Here is a 22,344-nt window from a genome sequence, read left to right as displayed (position 1 = left end):
ATCCCATAAATCTTGATGGGATATTCGTCCATTTATGCTCGACTTCCCCTCCATCTAAACCTTTCATTTCAGAGGAAGTAAACTTAAAGGTTCTTTTCAATGGTGTCCAAGATTAGTGCCCCACAAATTAGTCTATGCCAACTTGGAAATCCTAATAGGTGAAAGGTGAGTCTCAGTTGTCCTCTTGAGCTTCTGGTGGAGACGTGCATGCATTGGGCAAAAGCAATCACAGAATGAAATGCTAATCATATATATGGGCATGCACTAGGCACAAAAATGAAAATATATTTATGCATGTGTAACACACAAGAACACTCCGATAAATGGAAATGCATGGGAGAATCTTTGTCTAGTTTATAGCAAATGCGAGAGGCTATAATTAGCAACTAATTTGCAAGACAAGAAAGCATGAGAAAGGACTCAAAGATACTTTCTGATTTCTTATAGTTAAGACAGAATCCACATCTCATGTCGGTGACATAGTTTCCCTGATAAGTGATGCATACTGATCCTATCTCTCTCTCTCTCTCTCTCTCTCTCTCTCTCTCTCTCTCTCTCTCTCTCTCTATATATATATATATATATATATATATGATCAGTTGTGTATAAAATTCATTCAGATTTGCATTCTCAGTAAGGAACTTTAGGTAATTAAAATCTTTCAAGGTTTGTCATATCTTGGACAGCTCTTCTTAGGGAGGCCTCAAGCCTGCACAACTCTTTGCTAGTATAACCACATTCATTCATTTTACCCACTATTAATCCATATGTTGTTCTTTATTAGTATTTAAAACTATTTATGCATTCACCTAATGGAGCTACTTCTTTGAGCTAAAATTTGGCATTGTTAATAGAACAGATGACACTTTAATTGATAGTCAACGGAACGTGCGTAAATACCTTTTACATTATCTCAAGACAATAACCAATTTTAGCATACGAATTTTGTTATCATGATGAATCAGAGAACTTTAATGGTAGATGGAAGCTATTGCGGTAGCACCGCATACTAATGCAGTATATAAACTACACTGCTAAGTTAAAGATGCAAAAAAAGTTCAGTTTTACCTGAAAGTTGTGTGCTTTTACTCTTTTTCTTGATTGATACCTCAAAGGTTTGCATCAGCAAGAGTTCCATATCGATTATGCTAAAGGAAAATTATTCCTGCACATTGCTTTTGGGAAATGGCAGCACACTTGAAGTGGTAATTTTTTATTGGCCTATCCTCCTTTATCATCTATTAAAGGTCTAGGATAGAATATACTTCTGATGAACAAAGATCTCCAAATCTCCATCTCATGAGGAAGAATGGAGAATTACTGCCATTAGTCTTAAGTTAGTATCAGGTCCTTAAATAATTGATAAGGATGATAAGAAGGGTGCCAAAATAATTGAGGAGAAGGTATGATAAAAAGGAAACAGTATCTAGCAGAAGCGTATAAAATTTTGGAACCAATTCTTTTCAGACCACTGAAACTATATTTGAGCTACAAGTCTCCCTTCCATCTGCAGTACTTCAATATGCATTTGAAAGATTTACGGCTCATACAAGAGAAAAAAAAGAAGGAAACGAATGTTACAACCATAAAGAGACTAGAATAAGTTAATAAAGTTAGAATAAACAAAGTAATAAACATGTGAGTGTAGCAAAATCGAGCAAGTAGGAAACTGGATATGTTTTTGTGCTTATTCTACAAAATAATTCCTGTCTGTTCTCAATGTACCCTTATTCCCTTTTTAGAGTAAGAGTGGATTATTTGGTTCTCTCCCACTTGGCAAGAATAGATCAGGATTTTTCCCTTTAAGGAAGCAATATTCTCACTCTCATACTAGAAGCTCAGAATTGTATTGCATTGGCATATTTCTGTAACACCAAGCTTCCATGACTAGAAACTTCACCTGAATTGTTGTTGTTATTATTATTATTATTATTATTATTTTCTCACAAGAAAAAAAAATACGGTTTCCTTTTATGATAGATAACCAGAGAGACTAAAAGACCACCAATATACAATCTTTTTCTACTCCCAATGTAGTTCCTGCTTAAGAAAACCTGATGGAATTTTTCTAGTTAGAAGAATATTGCGTTTAGTCATCATGATAGGGACCATTCCATTACATGGAGCTGACTAAGATACCAATACATTCTCCAGCAAGTACTTCCTAACCCTCTCTCTACAATCTACACTTCTCTACTTTCTGATCCTTTTTCGGTCATTTTAATTTTAAGAGACTCTTTTTTATCGTAACTGATGGTACTATCCTGATCTTAATCACCACCTCAGCTCTGGACCATCCACTCACCTCACCACAACTTTATAAATTCATACCTGACTCCCTCCCTACCACTATCTCTCCTTCACTACCACTCTCTCCTAGTTTTGGTTTGAGCTTCTGATATCACTCTGATTTTTCTCTTCTGAGTGCATCTGACAACTCTGAGCATCACAATGGTTAGTACCTTATAGCATGACTTTCTCATTCGACATAAGAAAACTTTTTTCTTTCTTCATTTAAATGCCTCCCTTCACCTTTTGCTGCCTCTCATTCTTATACTAGTAATAGAGCAGCAAAACATATTCATGAATCAGTTTCTTACACTTCACAAACCATTTAGTTTTTATCAAAGACTAACAAAATACTCGCTAGAGAAAGATTTTCTTACTGCGAATACTAACTACTAAGCATTCAAATTGTAGCCCAACTTTTAGCTTATTTTTGGCTATTGAATTTTGTGCTTAGCTAATTGAGTTGATGATATGCAGATAGTAAAGACACAAGGGAAGAAAGAGGAGATGAAGGTCACAGTGGTCGTCATGGAGGTAGATGGAGGGAAAGAAGCAAAAGAAGAAGAGTGCTGTGACTATTACACCCTTGATGGTTCTGTGAACTTCAGAGGGCAACCTGCAGTCAAGGGTAAATCTGGTGGATGGTTATCTGGAATCCTATTACTTGGTAATAGTTCTTCCTCACTCACTCTGTTACAAATATTGTAACCAAAATTAGTATGAGATAGAAATGCAAACATAACACGATAGTTTGGTCGGTCAGTTACTGACTTACATGTACTTGTCTGATGGAAAAAAAAAAGACTTACAGATGAATGAGACTTAAACTGATAATGGAAGTTGAGTTCTTTAGTGTTCCTTGCCTCCTTTTCCCTTCTGTCTAGGCCAAGACTCGTATACCTGATCACCTAATTCAGAAAGGGAAGGCAAACATATCGATTTTGCTTAACATAAGAACAGGAAAAGGAGTAGGAAATACCTGATTAAGATTGGTAGAGAGAGATGGATGGAAAGTGATTCCACTAGAGTTCTTCAAATAGAATTACATGAGGAAGTGAAACTCATTCAAGTCAAAAAGTATATTTAACTTGTTTCTTCTAGCAAAGTGCTTCTAAGTGTCATGGCTTTGATGCATTTGTAAAATATAGTATCTTACACTAGCCCGAACAATCCTTGAATGACATCGCCATGCTTAAATTGAGTGTATGTTAGGAGAGTGCTACTTCCGATCACCTACTATTATGCAACACTTATGATTAGACATTAAGAACAAAAAGCATATCCTTTAGGCACCATGCAGCTAATTGCATAAACTCTGAAACAGAGAGTAGTAGCTATCCAAGTAATCAAAATTTTGTGCAAGTTGTTATCTTTCTTAGTTCAGTTGCATGGGTTTAATGCTATACGTATTGTAATTCTCAGTGAATCAAGGCCTGGCAACTCTAGCATTCTTCGGCGTCAACGTTAACCTTGTGCTGTTTCTGACGAGAGTTCTGCAGCAAAACAATGAGGATGCAGCCAACAATGTTAGCAAATGGACTGGCACAGTCTACTTGTTCTCTCTTGTTGGTGCCTTCCTCAGTGACTCCTACTGGGGAAGGTACAGAACTTGTGCCATCTTCCAAGTCATTTTTGTTCTTGTAAGTGACTCATACCTGAATTCTTTTTCTCTTCCACATCATGAAAAATAAAAATAAAAAGAATTCTTCTTCTTCTTTTGCCTCTCTCATTTGCTTTTTGGTCTGGCTAACAGGGACTGGTGATACTGTCACTGTCTTCACAACTGTTCTTGTTAAGACCCTTAGGATGTGGTAACGAGCGCATCCATTGTGAGCCTAACTCAGGAATGGAAGTTGGGATCTTCTACCTCTCTCTCTACATGATTGCACTCGGAAATGGAGGATACCAGCCCAATGTTGCCACTTTTGGGTCAGACCAGTTCGACGAGGAGGACCCAAAAGAAGTACACTCCAAGGTCTCCTTCTTCAGCTACTTCTACTTGGCCCTCAACTTGGGCTCCCTCTTCTCAAACACAATCCTGAGCTACCTTGAGGACAAGGGCGACTGGGCTTTGGGCTTCTGGGTCTCAAGTGCTTCTGCCATCATTGCTCTGCTCCTCTTCCTCAGTGGAACCCCCAGGTACAGGCACTTCAGGCCAGGTGGCAATCCCCTCTCCAGAGTGTGCCAAGTGGCCGTCGCAGCATCGAGGAAATGGAGGGTCAGGATGCCGTCAAGTGGCGATGATCTGTATGAGGCTGATGGGAAGGAGCTTGCAGATGCCAATGGGGCTAGGAAAATGTCGCACACGGAGGGGTTCAAGTAAAGTCCTTAGCCTACACTCCAAAGTTGGTCCTAACTCCAAAGTGGTGATTGATTCAAGATAAAAATAACTCTTGAATTGTTAATTAATTTCAGGTTTTTGGACCGTGCTGCATACGTGGAGTCCAACGACTTCACGTTAGGTGATGAGCAATGCATGCACCACGATCCCTGGAAGCTTTGCACCGTGACGCAAGTGGAAGAAGTGAAATGCGTGCTAAGGCTCCTCCCCGTGTGGCTCTGCACCATCCCTTACTCCGTGGTGTTCACCCAGATGGCCTCCCTCTTCGTCGTCCAGGGCGCCGCCATGAACAGGACGATCGGAACCTTCGCCGTACCCCCGGCGAGCATGTCGGCCTTCGACATCTGCACCGTTGCCGCCGTCATCTTCCTCTACCGCACGATCATCCACCCCCTTGCGTGCCGGCTGACGGGGAACCGGCGGGGGCTCACCGAGCTCCAGAGGATGGGGATCGGGCTGGTGGTCGCGATCGTCGCCATGGTCTCGGCGGGCACCGTGGAGCATTTCAGGCTGAAGCAAGCGCAAGACGGCGGCACTAGCAGTTTGAACATAATGTGGCAAGTGCCTCAGTACATGCTGATAGGAGTTTCTGAGGTATTCATGTACGTGGGTCAGCTAGAGTTCTTCAATAACCAAGCCCCAGATGGGCTCAAGAGCTTCGGGAGTGCACTCTGCATGATGTCCATGTCGCTGGGGAATTACGCCAGCGACGTCATCGTGACGGCCGTCGGGAGGATCACCACCCGTGACGGACGGCCTGGGTGGATTCCGGCAGATCTTAACGAGGGCCACCTGGATAGGTTCTACTTCATGCTTGCACTGATAGCCACTGCGGACCTTGTGCTGTATGTGGCTTATGCTAAGTGGTACAAACGCATCAAGCTGGAAGGGAAGTGTGGGGAGGACGAGATGGATTCCTCCACTGCTTCATGACTTGGATTAGTTAAAGCTGAGCGATGATTTAGCACTCGCTTGATTAAGATGATATTAAAGAATAAGGGCTCACACATCTTTGTTGGCCCCAAGTTAACATTAAGATAAGGTGGAGGCGAGGAAATGCTCTGTATGCGAGTCGGAAGGTTTGGCGTAAGAGGATTAACCTGATTGAAAATATTAATCACAGGGAAACGGGGATAACAGCATAGGGCCTGGGTAACAGTAACAAGTTTCTTTTCCTTTTCTTTTACTTCTATCCTCTTCGACAAATCACCGTAATCCTGCTATATTCTACACGAAGCTTGGGCTACTTAGGATAAAAAGCCGGACTGAGCAACCAAAGGACCCAAGTGAATTTTGCCAACTTAATACTACTATTCATCCTAAGCTCAACAATTGGGGTGTTCTTGCAGAAGTGAAGTATATGAATTGTTCTGGCGGAAGCGAGGATATAGAAAGCTACAGAGATGTAAAAGCAGATAATTCCTACAGGTCTTCCTACAAAATACGTAGGAAGACTACAAGATAGATATAGTAGAAGTTATAGTAGATGGAATTACGGTATTCTTAGCAAACCTATGAGTTGTGGAACCTAAACAACATTTGATAATTTTTGTTGAAGGAAGAGATTGATGAGAATATTCATTTTCGCTGGAAATCGTTCAAAACCCAGCTTAAGAAAAGTTCCTGTAGAAGCAGGTTAAATATGGGCGTTATACATTGATACCTCAAAAAGAAAGCAACTAAAATGAGGTCGTAGTTAGTCAATTATGCAATAACGAAATAATTTCAATAATAAATACGCCACCATCAAAAGCTCATCGAAAGAATTGCCTACTTCTACATATGCACATTCATCCTTGGGCTTTGCGCACTTGAATATGATGAGTAGATTCCTGTCTCCATATAGAATGCACACCACTCTGAACAAGAGTGACATAGTCTCCCTTCTGCAAATACTTCCCATTCTGTCTCACAACATATTAAAGGTACAGAATAAGAAAAAAGGATATCACAGAAGAATGTAAAGATATAGGAAATAATCGCTGAAACTCAGGCATGCTACCATACCAGCAAGCAATTAATTGCTCTAGAGAAGGTCTCTTCTGCATCATTAGAGAACTGCATAAATATAGGCACTACACCATGAAAAAGTGCCAGCCTTTGCTTTACTCGTTCACTGCAAGACAATTGTATGACAGTTGTTAGTGCCAAATAGCACGGGTTATGATAGCAAATAATAGTTCTTTTAACTCTGACTATCGAACCCCATTTTCATGAAGTTCTACAAGGAGATAGAATGATTGTGATTGACAAAGTAGCAATACTTACTCATTTGTGAATGCAAATATTGTAGAAGATGGCCGGTAGTGGCTTAGAAGTACAGCCATAGAACCAGTACGTGTGAAAACAATAATTGGTGTGCTGAGGGTATTCGCCATTGTAGTTGCATGTGAAGCAAACATTGCACTCATGTGAGCTTGAGAGAAGTCCTGATCACTTGGAGCCTTCATAAGAATGGAAGAAAGAACAGAAGACAACTAGTTTAACGCACTTACCGAGTTTCCAAATTCAAAGCTTGTAAGAATGAACACTACTATGGTAATCAATGACCAAAGTCAAGGCAGATATGAAACAGATGAAAAAGAAGATACCTGCAGACTAGCAAGAATCAGATGGATGCTGCTGGCTGACAGGGTTGATTCAGTTCTCAGTGCCACGGTATGCATCACTTTAACAGCTTTCAAGGGATACCTATACACAAGTAACACTTTGATACTCAATTCAGCAAACTACTATTGTACACCCCACCGCATCAAGCAATTAAAAGAAAAAAAAAAACTACTTTCATAGCTCATTATAGGGGAAACAAAGGAATGTAAAGCATTAAGAACATTTTTCTGTTTAAATCTACTTAAAATTAACAATCTAATGATTGATTACACAGATCTATAATTCATTGTGCCAACTTAAGTCCAAAAGGAGGCCAAATCATTCAAACAAGAAAGAAAAGTGCATGTAACAACAAAAAGATAGGTGCTCTGGATTCTGGAAAACAATATACTTTTCAAGCAACAAAGAGAGATTCACAAACTAGAAAGCAAGCATGGGTACTTGGTCGCACTTAGATACAATCATCGCAACTTACTTCCCATGAGCAGTTTCACCGGATAGCATGATGGCATCTGCACCTTCTCGCACTGCAATTGCTATGTCAGAAACTTCTGCCCTTGTTGGGGTTGGATGATTTATCATGCTTTCTAACATGTTTGTTGCAACAATCACTGGCTTTTGCATGCTCCTACACCTTCTAATGATCTCCTCCTAATAAATTGAAAAAAAGAAGTCATGTTGTGCTTTGATAATGGAAAAAAAAAATATATATATATATATTCTTGCCCTTTAGCACCAGCAGAGCATCTTCTGGTTATTTCTTTGGAAAAAGCACATCTGTATCTTACTTTAGATTTGGAAAGAAGGATTGACTTTATGAACAACAAACACACAATCAGCGTGATATTAACAACTAAATCATCATTTGCATATGTGAAATTAAAGTTACCAGAATCTGAAGCCCAGTATGCATTAGAAAGCCATTTCACACTGCAGATTAAGTTTCATTTATTCTTCAGAATAACATGGCCTTAGAAACGAAGACAAATCCTAAATCAAAAGTCGTTATCACTGTCCCTCATCTAGACTATTTCCACTGCCAGAGGTTTTCTAGTGATGTGTTTCCTGCATTGCTTCCTAGATTGAAATGATGAAGTGAAGAAACTCTGCAAAAACCTAGGGTTGAGGATTAAACAAATTAGGCAGCAAGCCTTTTTGAACAATAGGCCTGATAGTCATAGCAAACCATCATGATTCATTAAGCACAAAAGAATATGCAGACTGGCATATGATATGCTGAAGTCCATTTAAATCTAGAGTACACATCAACAATAGAAAATTTAAAGGAAATAACTGCTATCAGTATTTTCCTTCTTATGTGAACTTATTTGGTCCTGCAAAAGTCACATGGACAGCTTCCATCCACTGATATTCAACAAGAAAAGGGCTAATATTTCCTTCACGATCAATTAGAAGATGGATTAGGGCATAAATGCCCAAGGAATTAATGTAAGGTATAATGAGAGACTATAAATTAATTACTCTCAAATAAAATTGATAAAAGATCTCAGTTCAATGGCTTATATATGTATATAATTTCTGTAGCAAAGTCAGAAAAAAGGCATATTGTTATGTCTTGTAAAAGCAAGTGTTTATTCGGATCCATTATTTACCTGTAGCAAAGGAACTTCCTCAATTGGAAGCTCAGCACCAAGGTCCCCACGAGCCACCATTGCCTACAATCATCTGAAGAACTTCAATGGTTTGGAACAGCAGAAGACTTATTGAATAATTTAAAATTCTGTAACCTCTGATAGCCAGATCTTTGCTATCTACATATGCTTAAACCACATGTGAGAATACCAAGATGTGACCAATGGCAGAACTAGAAGTCTAATTAAAAGACAGAAAGAACTAAGAAAGCAAGAATACCTAATCTCTTTTTATGTAAGATTGCAAATGATTCAAGTATAACTTCTGTCTGATGGATTAGCATAGTGATTAGATATACGGCTCCCGGAAGTACATATGGATTAATTCACGCAGCAAACAAATCCAGCAAGCATGGTGTAAATGATCTAAAATCAAAGTTAAAAGTTTTACTAGCTGCTACAGTTACATCCATATTCTTCAAACATGAAAAAGAGATAGAGAAAAGCAACACAAAAGTCTATGTGTGCATGCATGTGTGCTTTCAAATTTCATTCAGGAGCAGGAGCTGGGCTGCTGGCCAAAGCACATTTCTCCTTAATCTTATGAACAAACTCATCATTGCCAGCAAAGTTGGCAAAGCTCGTCTTGATGCGCCCAACCACCATACATCGCACTTCCTTGCAGCACTGTGGGCAAAAACTCAATCTTTTTCCACGGAAGAAACCAATGATCTCCCATCGGCACCATCGTGAAATTGGCGACCAGCATCTCGCCAGCGGGTTAAATGGAATGCATGGATATGGGAAGGATGGCAGCAAATGTCGCCATAGCTAGAAAGGCGGCATGGCAATGCAGCATACTAGCAGTTGAAGAGATAAGTTATGTGAGGGCTCCATGCCTGGGAATCTCAATCACTTGTGCTAGAAATGTTGGCGGCTCAAGGCTACTAGGCCATGGTAGGTGGAAACTTATAATGGTACAATTCAATGTAATTGATGATGATGAGTAACTTCTTTTCTGTTTCACGTGTAATGCCTTTAGGGAACAATAACAATACAACGTATAGAACATTTTCCGCATAAAGATTTATCTGACAAAACAGCAATCAGTTTTGAACCAAATGCCAACTAAATTAACATGATAACTTGGCAAATTACTTCGAATCTTTTCCTCAGCCATTTGTGGTCATATTATACATACTATGACAAATCTTTAAAAGTATAAGCCTTTTCACCTGGCGAATCCTTAAACAGAAGACCAGAGTAAAATATGCTCCATGTTCCAAATTCCAATGATGAGAAATCCAAACAAACATAGAGCTTTGTGCACACATAAGATTTAAATAAAGTGCAAATACCAATATCTTTAATTAAAAAAGAAGGAACAAATAAGTGCACAGGTTAACCACAAAGCTATACCCCATCAGAGGCAGAGATGATGGAAGGTAGATTTGGTATTGAATCGGCACTTTCAATTTTTACAATAACATGTATATCAGCATTGCAACCTGCCAGAGAAAAAGAGAGAACATAAGTTCTTGTTAACTCCTAAAGAGAAGTAGTTCATGAGACGGTTTCTACAATACAGATTTGAAATATTACTTCTGAGATAGTCCTTCAATTCATGTACCACTTTTGCATCTTTTACGAATGAAACTGCATAGAAATCAACTTTGTTGTCCACGCCAAATTTGATGTCTTCCCAGTCTTTCTCTATAGAAACAACAAAGTTATTAAAAACACTAATATGTTTGAAACTCAACGTGATAATCAGATTAGGATATTGTAAGAAGTGAACCACATATATTAGCAATGCATATCATTTTTTTCTTTAAAAAAAGAAGAGTTAAAAAAAAAATATCAACCTGTTATGGATGGTAAGGTAGCACTTTTGCCTCGTACATTTAGATGGCGCCTTGATTTTAATTCTCCACCATCAACTACTCGACAATTGACTGTATCAGATGTTTTGGACTTTACAGCTAGTGACATCATTCCTCCTATTGTAATAACCAAAAAAGAAATCCATCAACTTAGAAACTTTGAAACATGAAAATGCTAAAGTACATGATCAGGAAGATCAGTGAGAAATGAGATTGATGTGGCCAGATCTATGATTATAGTGAGCCTCTCCAGACCATAGAAATGCACCGCAAGCCATGCAAGGGGTTTGGTTAAGATATGCCTCAATTTGCAAGTTACAGGTGAGCACTTCTTCGGAGGCAGAGGATCAGTCAACAAACAGCAAACTTATGTCATATACTGGTGCTGATTTTGTTTGTCTAAAGATAATAATAAACCCATTTAGCTTGGCAATATAAGATTGAATTGGTGGTGAAGGAGTACACAGATGGATGCTACTCCATGCATCTGTCACTGTTCAGTGTTCCCACATAATGTTGTGTTTTGATAGGAACAAAAGAAATACAACCACACTGACTTCTTCCAAAAAGCTTAGCATGTAATAAAAATATATAAGGATTGCCTATTAGAAAAATACATTCAAAAACATAAAGAATTATGTAGAAGTAACTCCAATACTACAAAGTACAAACAGCAACTACTAACATGATTATCAATATGAGAAGAATCTGGAATGCTATAATCAAGCTCAGTCATCTTTAGCAAACATAATTTGATAAAAATCATTAATTCCAATGTTTGAGTAATTCTTCAGAAAATTGATACCACATGAATTTTATTTTCCATCTTCCTCTAAGGATCGCCTTTTGGAAAAGTACATTCACATGCCAAGAGCAATTGATGAATATTAACGCTTACCATCGACCAAAAGTATGTCACCAGCTTCTACATCACCTACAAAGTCATCATAATTTACGCTCACAGTGTTTTCAGAGCTGACTCCTCTTTTGATTGTAAAATTGAATTCCTGACCCTCCTTGAGCAAGATGGGCTGAGGTACATCTCCACTTCTTACCTCAGGACCCTAAACATATTTTAGCTTGATAGATCAGATTTAATGAGTAACAAATTAAATTTACAGGAAATAGGCACCATGTGCAAGGTAAAATCAGTAGAAATAATTAACAAGAACTAACCATAAAAAAAAACCCCAATGACTCTTGAGTGATTATGAGAACATTTAAGGATGTACGACCAGATTGATTGGAGAATAAAGATGAAAGCTTGGTTGTATCTCCAAGTTCAGAGATAGCTAACTAAAAATGTTACCCTTTTCACAAGAGCATAATATTGTTCACTACATGTTATTGTTTCAGATTAACATTAATATACTGACTCAAATAGTTGGAAGTATGATTTCCACCTAATATAACACAAACATGATCTCTTTAACTTATACATTATATTCAGGTAAATACATCCAAGAGTTTCAAATCGAGGCACATCATCCAGATTTCTCTCCATGGTCAAATGGGGAGAAATTTGTGAACATAGACTGCATTTTTTACTCTACTCTTATAACTGAAAAATCGAAACAACACAGGCCCACTAGAAGGTAATGATTACATTTCAAAGATGCTTCCATGCATCAAAATACCTTAGTGTCCAGCATTGTTGCGATTACATTCCCATTGGATTGAGCATTGTATTCCTTGACCAAATCTATAATCTTCTTGTGTGATTCGTGATCCCCATGAGACATATTAAGCCGTGCAACATTCATCCCCGCTTCTGCCAACTTCCATATCATTTCGCGAGTATTTGTGGAGGGACCAATCGTGCACACAATCTTCGTTTTCCTTTGAGGATTCAAAACAACTTCCCGTGTTTGAATTCCAGAACTGGAGATCAAATTTTCCTGAACAGGCAAAAGAAACCCCATGTCAAATTACTCATATCACATACACAAAACAATAAAGCCTTTAAGATCTTCCATGTAAAGGTAGCCAGAAAAATTGTATACTATATCCAAGAAAGGGAACGAATAGGGTATTGGCTACAGTATCCTTTCTTTCGTCCGATAAAACCAATGGGTAATATACACCGGTGTCCTAGTAAACTTCCATCCCCATCTACCAGCCGTTCAAATCTTGTTCCCCATCTCCCCTGGTTCTTGACCAAGAAGAACCAGGGGAGGAAAAGGATCGGAGAAACAAAGATCTCGGATCACGGAGCTCACCGGATTAGCCCGGCCATTGGACGCGCCAAGATCCCCTTCCCTTCCTTCCGTCTCCGTCGTCTTCACGCATCTGACAGCGAAGCCCCTGTTCCAAGAACGAGACGCCCCACTCCTTCCGGATCCCAACAACGCGCGGCTCATCCGCCGCCACGAGGCGAGGCCGGCAGAAGGCGGGACCCGAGAGAAGCTTCCGATCTCCATCGAAGTCGCCATTGGAAAAAAAAAGCAGAGGGTTTTGTTATATAAGAGGAGAGGAGAGGAGAGGAGGGTTTAGTGGAAGCAGCGGCGCCGAAGGTACCGCGTGAAAGAAAACAAAAGGAGGAAACTTGTGGAGCTGAGAGAATAACAAACAAACAATAAACCAAAGCTATGGGCGAACTCTCTGACTCTGAGGCCTGAGCCAGCCTGCTCCTGAACATTTGGAAGGTCTTCTATTATTATTTTTGGCTCGGCTCGGCTCGGCTCAGGAATATGCTACATATCTAATCAGGATTAAGGAGGGACGCTATCGGACGGATGGAATTATTTGGCGACTTCCTTGCGGGCCCTTGCCTTGCATATATAAATATTACTTATAGGAGGCCTTTTCTGCACAAAAAATAAAATAAAAAGAGATATTTTCCGGTTCTCTTGATTGCCTACTGCCTGAATAGTCAACCAACTCTCAGGTCCTTTCTTGCAAATAACCCCTCTATATTATTTAAGGGATAAATACGTAAATCCAGCTGATGTGATAGTCCCAATTATTACATTACAAATAGACTGAATAGCAGTTCAAATAGAGGTGGGCGTTGGACCCTCTACTGGACTTGCAGTTGGTACTCCTGCAATAGAGCTCACTGGTGTAACTCCTCCACTCGGTGCCATCGCCGGACTCGGAGTCGGAATTGGGTCAGCTGCTGGCGCTGCAACTGGGGCAGGGCCAGGCGTGGAGCCATTGATATTTGCTGCACAGAGAGCCCTAACGTGAGGAGGGAGGAGAGGGTTGAAGGGGAAGAACGTGAAGAAGATACTATGGAAGCAGTTGTCGCTGATCCCTTCAATGGCTGCGCAGCACTCGGGGCCCAACCGGAGACGATGCGAGGAGATGGACGAGAAGAGGTCGACGCCGCAGTGCTTTACTGCTACGATGGATTTCCAGCAGCCATGAGAAGAGCCGCCGGGGGTCGGAGGGAACCCGAAGAAGAACAACTCCCTTCTTTGGACTGCTACTCGCGCTTCCGAGCATGAGATGAAGAAGGCGACGACAGCTGCAAGGATGAACACATCTAATCTCATTGCTGCCATCTTTTCTTCTTGTACTGCTGATGGTTTTCTAGCTGAGGATGTTATCTTTATATATTCAAGGATGATATATATAACTTACTTACTAGGAGTAATTATTCTTTCAGTTTTTGTTTTTGTTTCAATGCTAAGATTTATTATTCTCTGTAGTTATTAATTGTTCAGGCACTTACAGTTTAATGCCATTTAAATTAATTAAATATTCGCTGAATTAATTCTCTTAGTCTACAATATTTTGCATTTCGAATTAAATTATTCTGGCAGGAGAGGGAAATTAATATATAAATATATATATTCTCTTCATTAAAAATGGATACAATATAGTTACTTGCTTCAATAGCCATTCGTCTAACTCACGATACATATATTATAGGTTTGTTATCTAATAGTTTAAATTTTTAAATCAATTGATTATTTAATATATATGGGATCTACTTTTCTAGAGGTCATGAGTTTCAACAACAATAGTAGTTTGCTTTTATTTTCTAAATCTTAGTATTATAGTGTAGCGACCAACTAATTTATTATCTATTTACATACGGTATTAGATGCCCGTATAAGGTTGTTAACACCGTTGAGCAATATTTTTTGTTAAGAAAATATATTGATTTTTTAGTTCAAGAATATTGATGATCCAAATTTTGTCCACCAAGATATATTATTTTCTAAGAATAACCCTCACAAATCATAATCCCACTTGAGAGTTGCACTAATTGAATACTTCAGAAGATTGATCGATGTATCTCTGTTCCACTCAAAAAAAACGAAAAAGATGGATGATTTCCTCTGCTCAGCAATTAGAAGCAAGTGTTCCTTTTGAGCATGGGAAGTAGATGGTAACGTTGCAATGCCTATGAGTTTGTTAAGGATCAATTAATTTATAGAGTTTTTTTTCTCTCTATAAATGTTGAAGGCTTGAGGCTACCATGCTATTATAAGAGATGATAATTTTTGTTAATAAGGAGTGAGAATTTAATGATGTACCAGTTAATTTGAATCAAAGTTATGATTGTGGGCTTTAATGTACCATAAAGAAAGGTAAAGACATAAGGGATGGATTAATAACAACACAAACACTAGAGAGATAGAGAGCGCTTGCAAACAAATTAATAGAAACCATTCATTATTTAATGTACTAATTAAACATAATTGAACGATGTAATCTAAGTTTAACACAATCTAATATTGAGAAGAAGAGGGCAACCATTTATGGGATATGGTCTACTCTTAAAGAAGATGATAGTCTTAGACTTAGAAATTCTCTACGAGATTTCCTAAGATAGTCTAATTGATATATCTTTGAGCAATTTATAATCTGACCCTTTCTTATTGCCTATAATTTATATATCACACTTGGGTTAATTTAAAACTAACTAATCTCTAACCAAATTTAGTATATAAACACTAATATTTGTTAAGGACACTAACTTTATTACCTTTTAAAATATCTAAAATACTCTTCTTTTGTTTTCCTTTTCATTAAACTTCTAAATCCCTTAATTAAATAGCACTAAAAAAATACAAACTACTTCAAAAACATTCTTTCTCGTGGGTATGTTGTTAGTAGAGAATAAATAGACGATCTCCCACCGGCACGGCCTTGAAGCATTAAAGCAGAAGTAATGATAACTTTTGCTAGAGCTTCATGGCTTTGAGTCTCGATCGATCACTTTGTGCTGGAAACGTTAGAAGCTTATATATGGTGGGTGTCTATGAAACTGATGAACAGAGGTAAACGAGAACGCTTGCAGAACAAACAAACAAAAAAAATGCGTACTTTAATATTAATTTCTGGGAGGCTTGATTTAATTCTGTGACAATGTTAATCTGATGGTGGGGTTGGATTATATTTGTCTATCAGATGATAGTAGTGTTTTTCACACCAAATGAGAGAACTTATATGCAGATAACACAAAAAAATAAAAAATAAAAAATAAAAAATAAATAGATAGGGTTTTATTTGTAATTTTTTTTTGAAGTATAATTCATACGATGTATAAATGATTTAAACTCAAAAGTTAAGCACTGCAAGCAGACCGTCGAAGAAGATTACCGTCGCAGCACTGGCAATTGATACACGTTCATTTCAATATGACAGTAATTAAGCTCAGAGACTACAAGTAAATGAAAAAAAGGGAATACAAAATTATGCTACTTATTGTATAACAGTAAGTTCAATCATGCTGGAATACAAAATTATGCTACTTATTGTATAACAGTAAGTTCAATCATACAGCATGATTGAGGTCTATTCTGCAAAGGATTAAACAAAATAGTTAAGAATTTCCATGTTCAGATAAAATTTATTCAACTCAATGTCATGTTCTATGCCCACAAGCATGATAAAGCATGAATCAGTTCAGCTATCTCACCTGCTTTCTAGAAAGCTTCAAGGAAGGAATCAAAGAATATGAATAAAGCCCATATCTGCTCAGCTTTCTTGCATCTATTTGCTCATTCTGGTAGCCTCTTTTGATGGAATTCCTGCTAACAAGTGGCCCAAGGAACACCTAGAAACCCCATTTCTTTTTTTTTTCCCCTCCTTGCATGAAGAAGAGAGGATACAAATTCTCCCATCTTTCTCTTCCATGTTATACTGCTCATCTATCACCTGTCTTTTCCCTGCAGTTTCAGAATCAATGCTCTCTCTGTTGAGTACCTTTCATAAATTCACTCTTGAATAAGAAGTAATTGAAATGCTTCTATTGTAGAATTTACTCGACTTGATTTTGATATCATTAGCTGAATTACCTAGCTGAAATCACAATAATAAACGTGCTGAGCACCACCTTTATATTATAAATGACTTCACACATGACATAACTAGTCACGATTCTGATAACATTTAGATAAACACATACTAGCTCTTACCCAAAAAAGAAATAAAAAATAGCCATTTTGTATTGACTCAGTCCGAACTTTGAACTGCATGACTAAATAATATCGGTATCTTATTATGCCTAGATTCGAGCACATAATGAAAGTGCCATGAAGCTTCATCAACATAAGAAAAGGAATCAGGAGTCTACCAAAGCACTTATTTAAACTACAAATATTGGCCCTTCTGAGGGCTCTTCTACATCTTCCCTCTGAAGAACAAATCTGTAACATATCTTTGATCGTTCTTCCTAACAAGAGTTCATTATTGTCTGGGTGAAAAATCTCCTGGCGTTCTCAGGAAAAAAGATAGCCACTACATCTCCTTTGGATGGAGAAACTTATCAAAAGCATAGTTGTCTTTCAATTCTCAAATTCCATTGGCAGGTTCTGTCAGAAATGATGCCTATATAACTCATGGTCAATTTTTTTTCCTCAGCAGGCTCACCAATCTCACTGCCAGAGTTTGCATACTGAGTCATTCTGCAGAACCGAGCAGCTGCTCCAATCTGGATATCATCCAACTCCTCATGACCAAAATATTCATGTAACAATGAGCAATGCTAACTATTGTTCACCTTTGGAGTCGCAAGATTCCTCTCGCATTTACCTTGCTAATTGTCAAGCTCAAAATAGATATGAAAATACTAGGGAGAACGCAGATCTCTCATGGGGACAACTAGAGAGGGCTGATTTCAGGGTAAGCCAAATATACAGATCTATAAATTGGATCTTTAGTAGATAGTGCTATCTGATTGTATGAGCTTGAGCTTATGCTAATAATTCTTTTAGGGACTTCATCAGGCCTTAAATCATTTGTCAGGAACTGCCACAGTTCATGCTACTAGAACACAATATGGAAATGGGGGTAAGACCGCGTACCTCTTGCCATCTCGAGACCCTGTATTAGTGGAAGCCTTTAATAGGACACACTTCAGCATGCAATCAAGAGGGGAAGGGAGAGGCAAACGGCGTATTAGATGGACTCAAGAACTGCACGAGCTGTTCGTTGAAGCTGTCAATAATCTTGGTGGGGCAATGAGTAAGCGACCTAACGCTTAAAAAAAAGTTTCAACTGCTATAATTTATGAAGCATAAATTAATGTTCATGATAATCTTCCATAAGTGCAGAAGCAACTCCAAAAGGAATATTAGGACTAATGAAATATGAGGGGTTGACAGTTTTTCACATAAAGAGCCACTTACAGGTGATGGCATGAAAATTTTCTTTCTCAAACAGTTCTTCAATGACTTATCTAACTGGTTTTAATGTTTTATCTGGACAGAAATATCGAACAACCAAATGTGTTCCAAATTTACTCCACGGTATATTGCTAACTTGTAGCATAGAACTATAGAAGATCCAGCTTTGTGGTCTGACTTCTTCCAATTTAGTGAACAATGATAATCTCAATGACTAATGGGGAAAAATGATGACTCATTCTGATAATGGCTAAGAAGCATGCTAAGCGTCTAATATCCTCTCTCTGGTAAAATAGTATTTGTACTGAAGAGCCTAAGATATCTCTAGATTTCACCATTTTGGTTTTGTTTGTTTTTTAGAAAACACCTCATTTAAAGTTTTAAACAGCACACTCACATTCATTCACTTTGAAGTTGAAAGCAAAGGAGATATAAGCAAGCAAATTCTATAACCAATAATAGTTTTCAATCTGTCAGCAAGAACAAAGAAGAGACTTGTGTCTGACCTAGTACACAGATATCGAGGCAAAGAAGAACCCCACGGGAAATTTACTAGTAAAAGAGGAAATATTTAAGGCAAAGTTTCAAGTTCTACACAAAGAAGAGATTTTCCTTTCACAGTGATGATGATAAAAGAACCTAGAAATGCTCAAAATCATTCTGAATACCAGTTGAGTCTTTATACAACATTCTCGAATCATCTTAAGCAATGGTTACATCATTCTGTGGAAAGTTCAGGCTAACAGAACGTTTCCTTTTAGTAAGCATGGAGAACTAGATAAGAAAATTATTAGAAGGAAGCACACTGGGGGTTCCTGATGACAAAGTTGAAGAGAGCATCAAATATGTTTCTCATGGTAAAGCTTATTTATCAGAGTCAAATATCTGTGGAAGAGCTTTTGACCTAAGATTTTGTTGAGAAGAAAATAAAGATAATGATCACTCAAACTTCTACTTCTATCTGAGCTCAAAGTTTAAAGGACTTAACCTAAAAGTAATCTGGATACATAAACTTGACAACTACCTCCACAAATTAAACTATTAAAGGGAAAAAAATCATTTTGTGTGTGCTGTTATTGACCTCAGATGGTAAATGTATATCAGTGTTTGACCTTTTCCTTAATTCTTGTGCTTTCCAAAACATCACTTGTTCATATGTTATTGATTTGCTAAACATATTGAACTAATGTTTCCTTTATTTCTTAAGGAATCAAATTATCATTTGTCTTGTGGGTGCTCTAAAAGCTTGCATTATGATTTATGATAGTTGTCACTCAGTTAAACAAATAATTGAAATTGATGTTTGATCTTATTACTTTTATTGACTGAAATAAAATCATGTATCCATTTGCAATGGCAGGGAAAGCTGCATCACCAGTGAGCGGTTTAAAAGGGTAGACCTCATCACTACTACTCTTATCATGTCACTAGCACCTGCTACCAGGTTCAATTATTTAGGTCTCCTGAGTTCCTTTCGGCTTCATTTTGTAGAAGCGGAGGATTCCATGCTTTAGAAACATTACGTATGCAAATGGATGTTCAAAGAAGCTTACAGGAGCATTTGGAGGTAACTACAACCAGCTTCTTACATGTGCAAATGAAACACTATATCCTTAAGTATGTCAGCCTCTACCTATCAAACTCTGTCTTCTGACAAAAGCATTTCCGCACTATCTAATCATTACCTTCTAGCTCATTGATATGATTTCCTTCTTATGGTATGAAATTGTGTTCTATGAGTGGTAATTTTGATTAGCTTATCACTGATGGCAGTCTCTCCCTGCATATTTTGCAGTTCCAGAAAAAACTACAGTTAAGAATCGAAGAGCATGCAAATTATTTAGAAAGGATGTTTGATCAGCAAAAAAGAAGGTGCACCTTCTTTGAGAATCATAATTCAGTAAAAGCTGCTAACCAGTGTGCAGAGTTTTCACCTCAAGAAGAATATGAAAACCATGATAGGAACACATACCATCATTTGCAGCATCTGAATTTGGTCTGAAATGAAGGGAAATAACTAAGTACGACAATGATTGAAGTATGCTATTATTGGCAGCATCAGAATTTGGTCTGAACACAAAGGTGCCTAAGTACCATGAGAAGGAAATTACACTGTACAGATAGCAGCGATATGCAACTAAAAATCAGGTCTATCATAACATTACTAGCTTTTTCCATTACTAGGTTTTTGCCGATATTTAGCAAAGGATGCAGTCTATTTTAGAAGACTTTTATCAGATTTGATATCTTCACGCTGCAACTGTGATGCAGTTAAATTATCAAAATGAAAGCAAACCTGAAATTCCAATCAGTGATATTGATTCAACATAAACATGAAAATATTAAAAAGCTCTTGTTGTTCCAAAGAGTGCACAGTAAATTATCCATCTATATATCTATAGTCTGTGCTTCAAAATAAAGTTACATGAGGTGCTCTCTCAATGAGTTATAGCAAACCACAGATAACAAACAGCTCCAAAGAACTATGTGCATCAAGCTGCCGGCATTACAACATTATGGAACTTGCTAGCTTAGAGGCAGAACTCACCATTCAATGAGGTATCTTAGATACAATACAGATGCTAGACTTTATAAACAGATTACTTGATCAGCTATCAAAATAAAGCAACTTGTTAAAGGAAAAGATGTGCTGCAGCATATCCTTTCTTTCTCCCAATTAAAGCATCTACACATATTTACCTATTCGGTTGCTTCTCTTCAAGATGTGACGATGGGCTACTCTTGACCTTCATAAAGTGAAAGCCCATTATATCTCTGTATTCCCCTGTCCCAAGGCATCGGTTACAGTACCCAAGTCCACTTCCACCACAAACCTTGCACCTGACAGATATTTAAACTTTGAAGTGGTAGTTGCATGGCAAACAAATGGAAGACTCAAGGCTCTGAACTGGTTACTCACCATTTAGGCCATTCGCCTTTCGGGAGCATAGCGAGATGCACACAGTTTGTCCGACCTGCAGATATCCAGTCATTTTATAATAAATGAGTAGTATATAAATGGATTAGCATTCGGTTATATTAGTAGAAATAAATATGTAATATGAGAAGGAGGAGAGTGAGAGGAGATGAGGACAGAGACCTTTGCCTCGACAATGGTGGCAATCTATTCTCCCACTTCCTTGACAGACAACACAGGGAGGATCAGGTGTCTTCATTTTCTCTTTCCTAACATTGGACTGCAACAGGCATATTGGATCAGAAGAAAATACTGTTACAACTACAACTACAAATACAACAAACAAATGATTTTAAGTACAACTATTTACGAGAGTAGAAAATTAAGACGGAACTATAGTACTTTAATCTAGAGACCATCTTTAAATTGTTTCATTAGAGAAACCCAACTACTGAGTCCAGAATCAATAATAACATCACACCGTAATCATTCCCAATGAACCCAGGTTAACAACAATATCGCCACCACATGTTTGTGAAATTGCGCCAACCACTACAAAAAAATATATACTAATAGGTAAGGCTTCTCTCTGTTATTCTTCAAAATTGCTATCACACAGTTGGACTCAACCAAATAACAATCGCTAAGTAGCTAAGAACGTATAAAAGATACATCACTTTGTTACGAGAAACCGGATGGGTTCAATTACCTCGCCCCGCACAATCCACGAAGATTTCGAGAGGCCCAAACAAGAAGGCCCGTTCTTTGATCGAAGAAGAGGATCCCTCGTCGAGGTTGTGGGCTCGCGAGGCGGCACTGGCATCGCCGCCGCGAATACCGCGGCCATCGTTATCTCCCAATCGCGGTTCGGACGGACTAGTGACCGACTCTATTACTCTTACTCAATTTAAACGGGTCGGATCAGGGCCCGGTCCAGAAAGATCCGAAAACAATGCCGAAGGCCCGACAACCGGGTTCGGATCCGGGTAAAAGTTGTGGTGGCATCTTCGAAAGTAAATCAATAATAAACTTGGTAAATATATTTTCTTAATTTGAATGCAAATAGAGATCAGACAGTCAGTAGATGAGTCCTAATAATTTTACAACCATGTATAATTTATAAAACATG

The 22,344-nt window shown here is 38.1% G+C and overlaps 4 protein-coding genes across 8 annotated transcripts; 2 read left to right on the top strand and 2 right to left on the bottom strand.

Moving 5' to 3' along the window:
• Positions 1–2,346: 2,346 nt before the first annotated feature.
• LOC140783610 (protein NRT1/ PTR FAMILY 7.3-like) lies at positions 2,347–5,772 on the top strand. Its single transcript, XM_073130550.1, has 5 exons — positions 2,347–2,454; positions 2,767–2,956; positions 3,712–3,929; positions 4,043–4,608; positions 4,705–5,772. Exons 1-5 carry the CDS (start codon positions 2,452–2,454, stop codon positions 5,561–5,563), a joined length of 1,836 nt encoding a protein of 611 aa, XP_072986651.1. The 5' UTR covers positions 2,347–2,451; the 3' UTR covers positions 5,564–5,772.
• Positions 5,773–6,211: 439 nt separating this feature from the next.
• On the bottom strand, positions 6,212–13,343 carry LOC140783611 (pyruvate kinase isozyme G, chloroplastic-like). The gene is made up of 12 exons (XM_073130552.1): positions 12,935–13,343; positions 12,353–12,613; positions 11,614–11,779; positions 10,698–10,832; positions 10,435–10,545; positions 10,252–10,340; positions 8,854–8,916; positions 7,716–7,891; positions 7,222–7,321; positions 6,899–7,074; positions 6,638–6,746; positions 6,212–6,534 (listed from the first exon to the last, which is right to left on the bottom strand). The coding sequence occupies exons 1-12, from the start codon at positions 13,145–13,147 to the stop codon at positions 6,421–6,423; spliced, it is 1,713 nt and encodes a 570-aa protein (XP_072986653.1). The 5' UTR covers positions 13,148–13,343; the 3' UTR covers positions 6,212–6,420.
• Positions 13,344–16,354: 3,011 nt separating this feature from the next.
• Positions 16,355–22,107, bottom strand: LOC140785038 (uncharacterized). Of its 4 annotated transcripts, XR_012108368.1 has the most exons (7): positions 21,925–22,107; positions 21,399–21,495; positions 21,219–21,273; positions 20,999–21,139; positions 20,271–20,296; positions 16,591–16,840; positions 16,355–16,471 (listed from the first exon to the last, which is right to left on the bottom strand). XR_012108368.1 is itself a non-coding variant. In XM_073132734.1 (6 exons), exons 1-6 carry the CDS (start codon positions 22,060–22,062, stop codon positions 16,665–16,667), a joined length of 633 nt encoding a protein of 210 aa, XP_072988835.1. In that variant the 5' UTR covers positions 22,063–22,107; the 3' UTR covers positions 16,355–16,664. The 4 variants fall into 4 exon arrangements, 2 of the variants coding, with proteins under 2 accessions (XP_072988835.1, XP_072988836.1); XR_012108369.1 differs by lacking the exon at positions 20,271–20,296 and having other exon boundaries at positions 21,925–22,105; XM_073132734.1 differs by having other exon boundaries at positions 16,355–16,840.
• Positions 17,279–20,702, top strand: LOC140785037 (protein PHOSPHATE STARVATION RESPONSE 3-like). Of its 2 annotated transcripts, none has more exons than XM_073132733.1 (8): positions 17,279–17,450; positions 17,535–17,795; positions 17,900–18,137; positions 18,227–18,303; positions 18,382–18,421; positions 19,659–19,692; positions 19,790–19,865; positions 20,094–20,702. In XM_073132733.1, the coding sequence occupies exons 1-8, from the start codon at positions 17,427–17,429 to the stop codon at positions 20,298–20,300; spliced, it is 957 nt and encodes a 318-aa protein (XP_072988834.1). In that variant the 5' UTR covers positions 17,279–17,426; the 3' UTR covers positions 20,301–20,702. The 2 variants fall into 2 exon arrangements, with proteins under 2 accessions (XP_072988834.1, XP_072988833.1); XM_073132732.1 differs by having other exon boundaries at positions 17,888–18,137; positions 20,094–20,701.
• Positions 22,108–22,344: the final 237 nt, after the last annotated feature.

This window comes from Typha latifolia, chromosome 3 (assembly GCF_019914945.1).
Source record: "Typha latifolia isolate L0001 chromosome 3, TyphaL0001v2, whole genome shotgun sequence".
NCBI lineage: Eukaryota > Viridiplantae > Streptophyta > Magnoliopsida > Poales > Typhaceae > Typha > Typha latifolia.
This window is presented reverse-complemented; position numbering and strand designations above follow the sequence as displayed.

What these genes read in the sequence shown, in the direction of transcription:
- LOC140785037 (XM_073132732.1), top strand. Translation starts at nt 17,427, where the DNA reads ATGGAGAAACTTATCAAAAGCATA. An exon ending in AGAAACTTATCAAAAGCATA is followed by an intron (nt 17,451 to 17,534) that starts GTTGTCTTTCAA and finishes TTTTTTCCTCAG; the next exon opens with CAGGCTCACCAATCTCACTG. An exon ending in ACATAAAGAGCCACTTACAG is followed by an intron (nt 18,304 to 18,381) that starts GTGATGGCATGA and finishes TTATCTGGACAG; the next exon opens with AAATATCGAACAACCAAATG.
- LOC140783611 (XM_073130552.1), bottom strand. Translation starts at nt 13,147, where the DNA reads ATGGCGACTTCGATGGAGATCGGAAGCTTCTCTCGGGTCCCGCCTTCT. An exon ending in ATTGAAGGACTATCTCAGAA is followed by an intron (nt 10,341 to 10,434) that starts GTAATATTTCAA and finishes TTTCTCTGGCAG; the next exon opens with GTTGCAATGCTGATATACAT. An exon ending in TCATCTCTGCCTCTGATGGG is followed by an intron (nt 8,917 to 10,251) that starts GTATAGCTTTGT and finishes AGATGATTGTAG; the next exon opens with GCAATGGTGGCTCGTGGGGA.
- LOC140783610 (XM_073130550.1), top strand. An exon ending in ATCTGGAATCCTATTACTTG is followed by an intron (nt 2,957 to 3,711) that starts GTAATAGTTCTT and finishes TGTAATTCTCAG; the next exon opens with TGAATCAAGGCCTGGCAACT. An exon ending in TCCAAGTCATTTTTGTTCTT is followed by an intron (nt 3,930 to 4,042) that starts GTAAGTGACTCA and finishes TCTGGCTAACAG; the next exon opens with GGACTGGTGATACTGTCACT.
- LOC140785038 (XM_073132734.1), bottom strand. Translation starts at nt 22,062, where the DNA reads ATGGCCGCGGTATTCGCGGCGGCGATGCCAGTGCCGCCTCGCGAGCCC. An exon ending in AAAGGCGAATGGCCTAAATG is followed by an intron (nt 21,140 to 21,218) that starts GTGAGTAACCAG and finishes AATATCTGTCAG; the next exon opens with GTGCAAGGTTTGTGGTGGAA. An exon ending in GAAGAGAAGCAACCGAATAG is followed by an intron (nt 20,297 to 20,998) that starts GTAAATATGTGT and finishes CCTTCATTTCAG; the next exon opens with ACCAAATTCAGATGCTGCAA.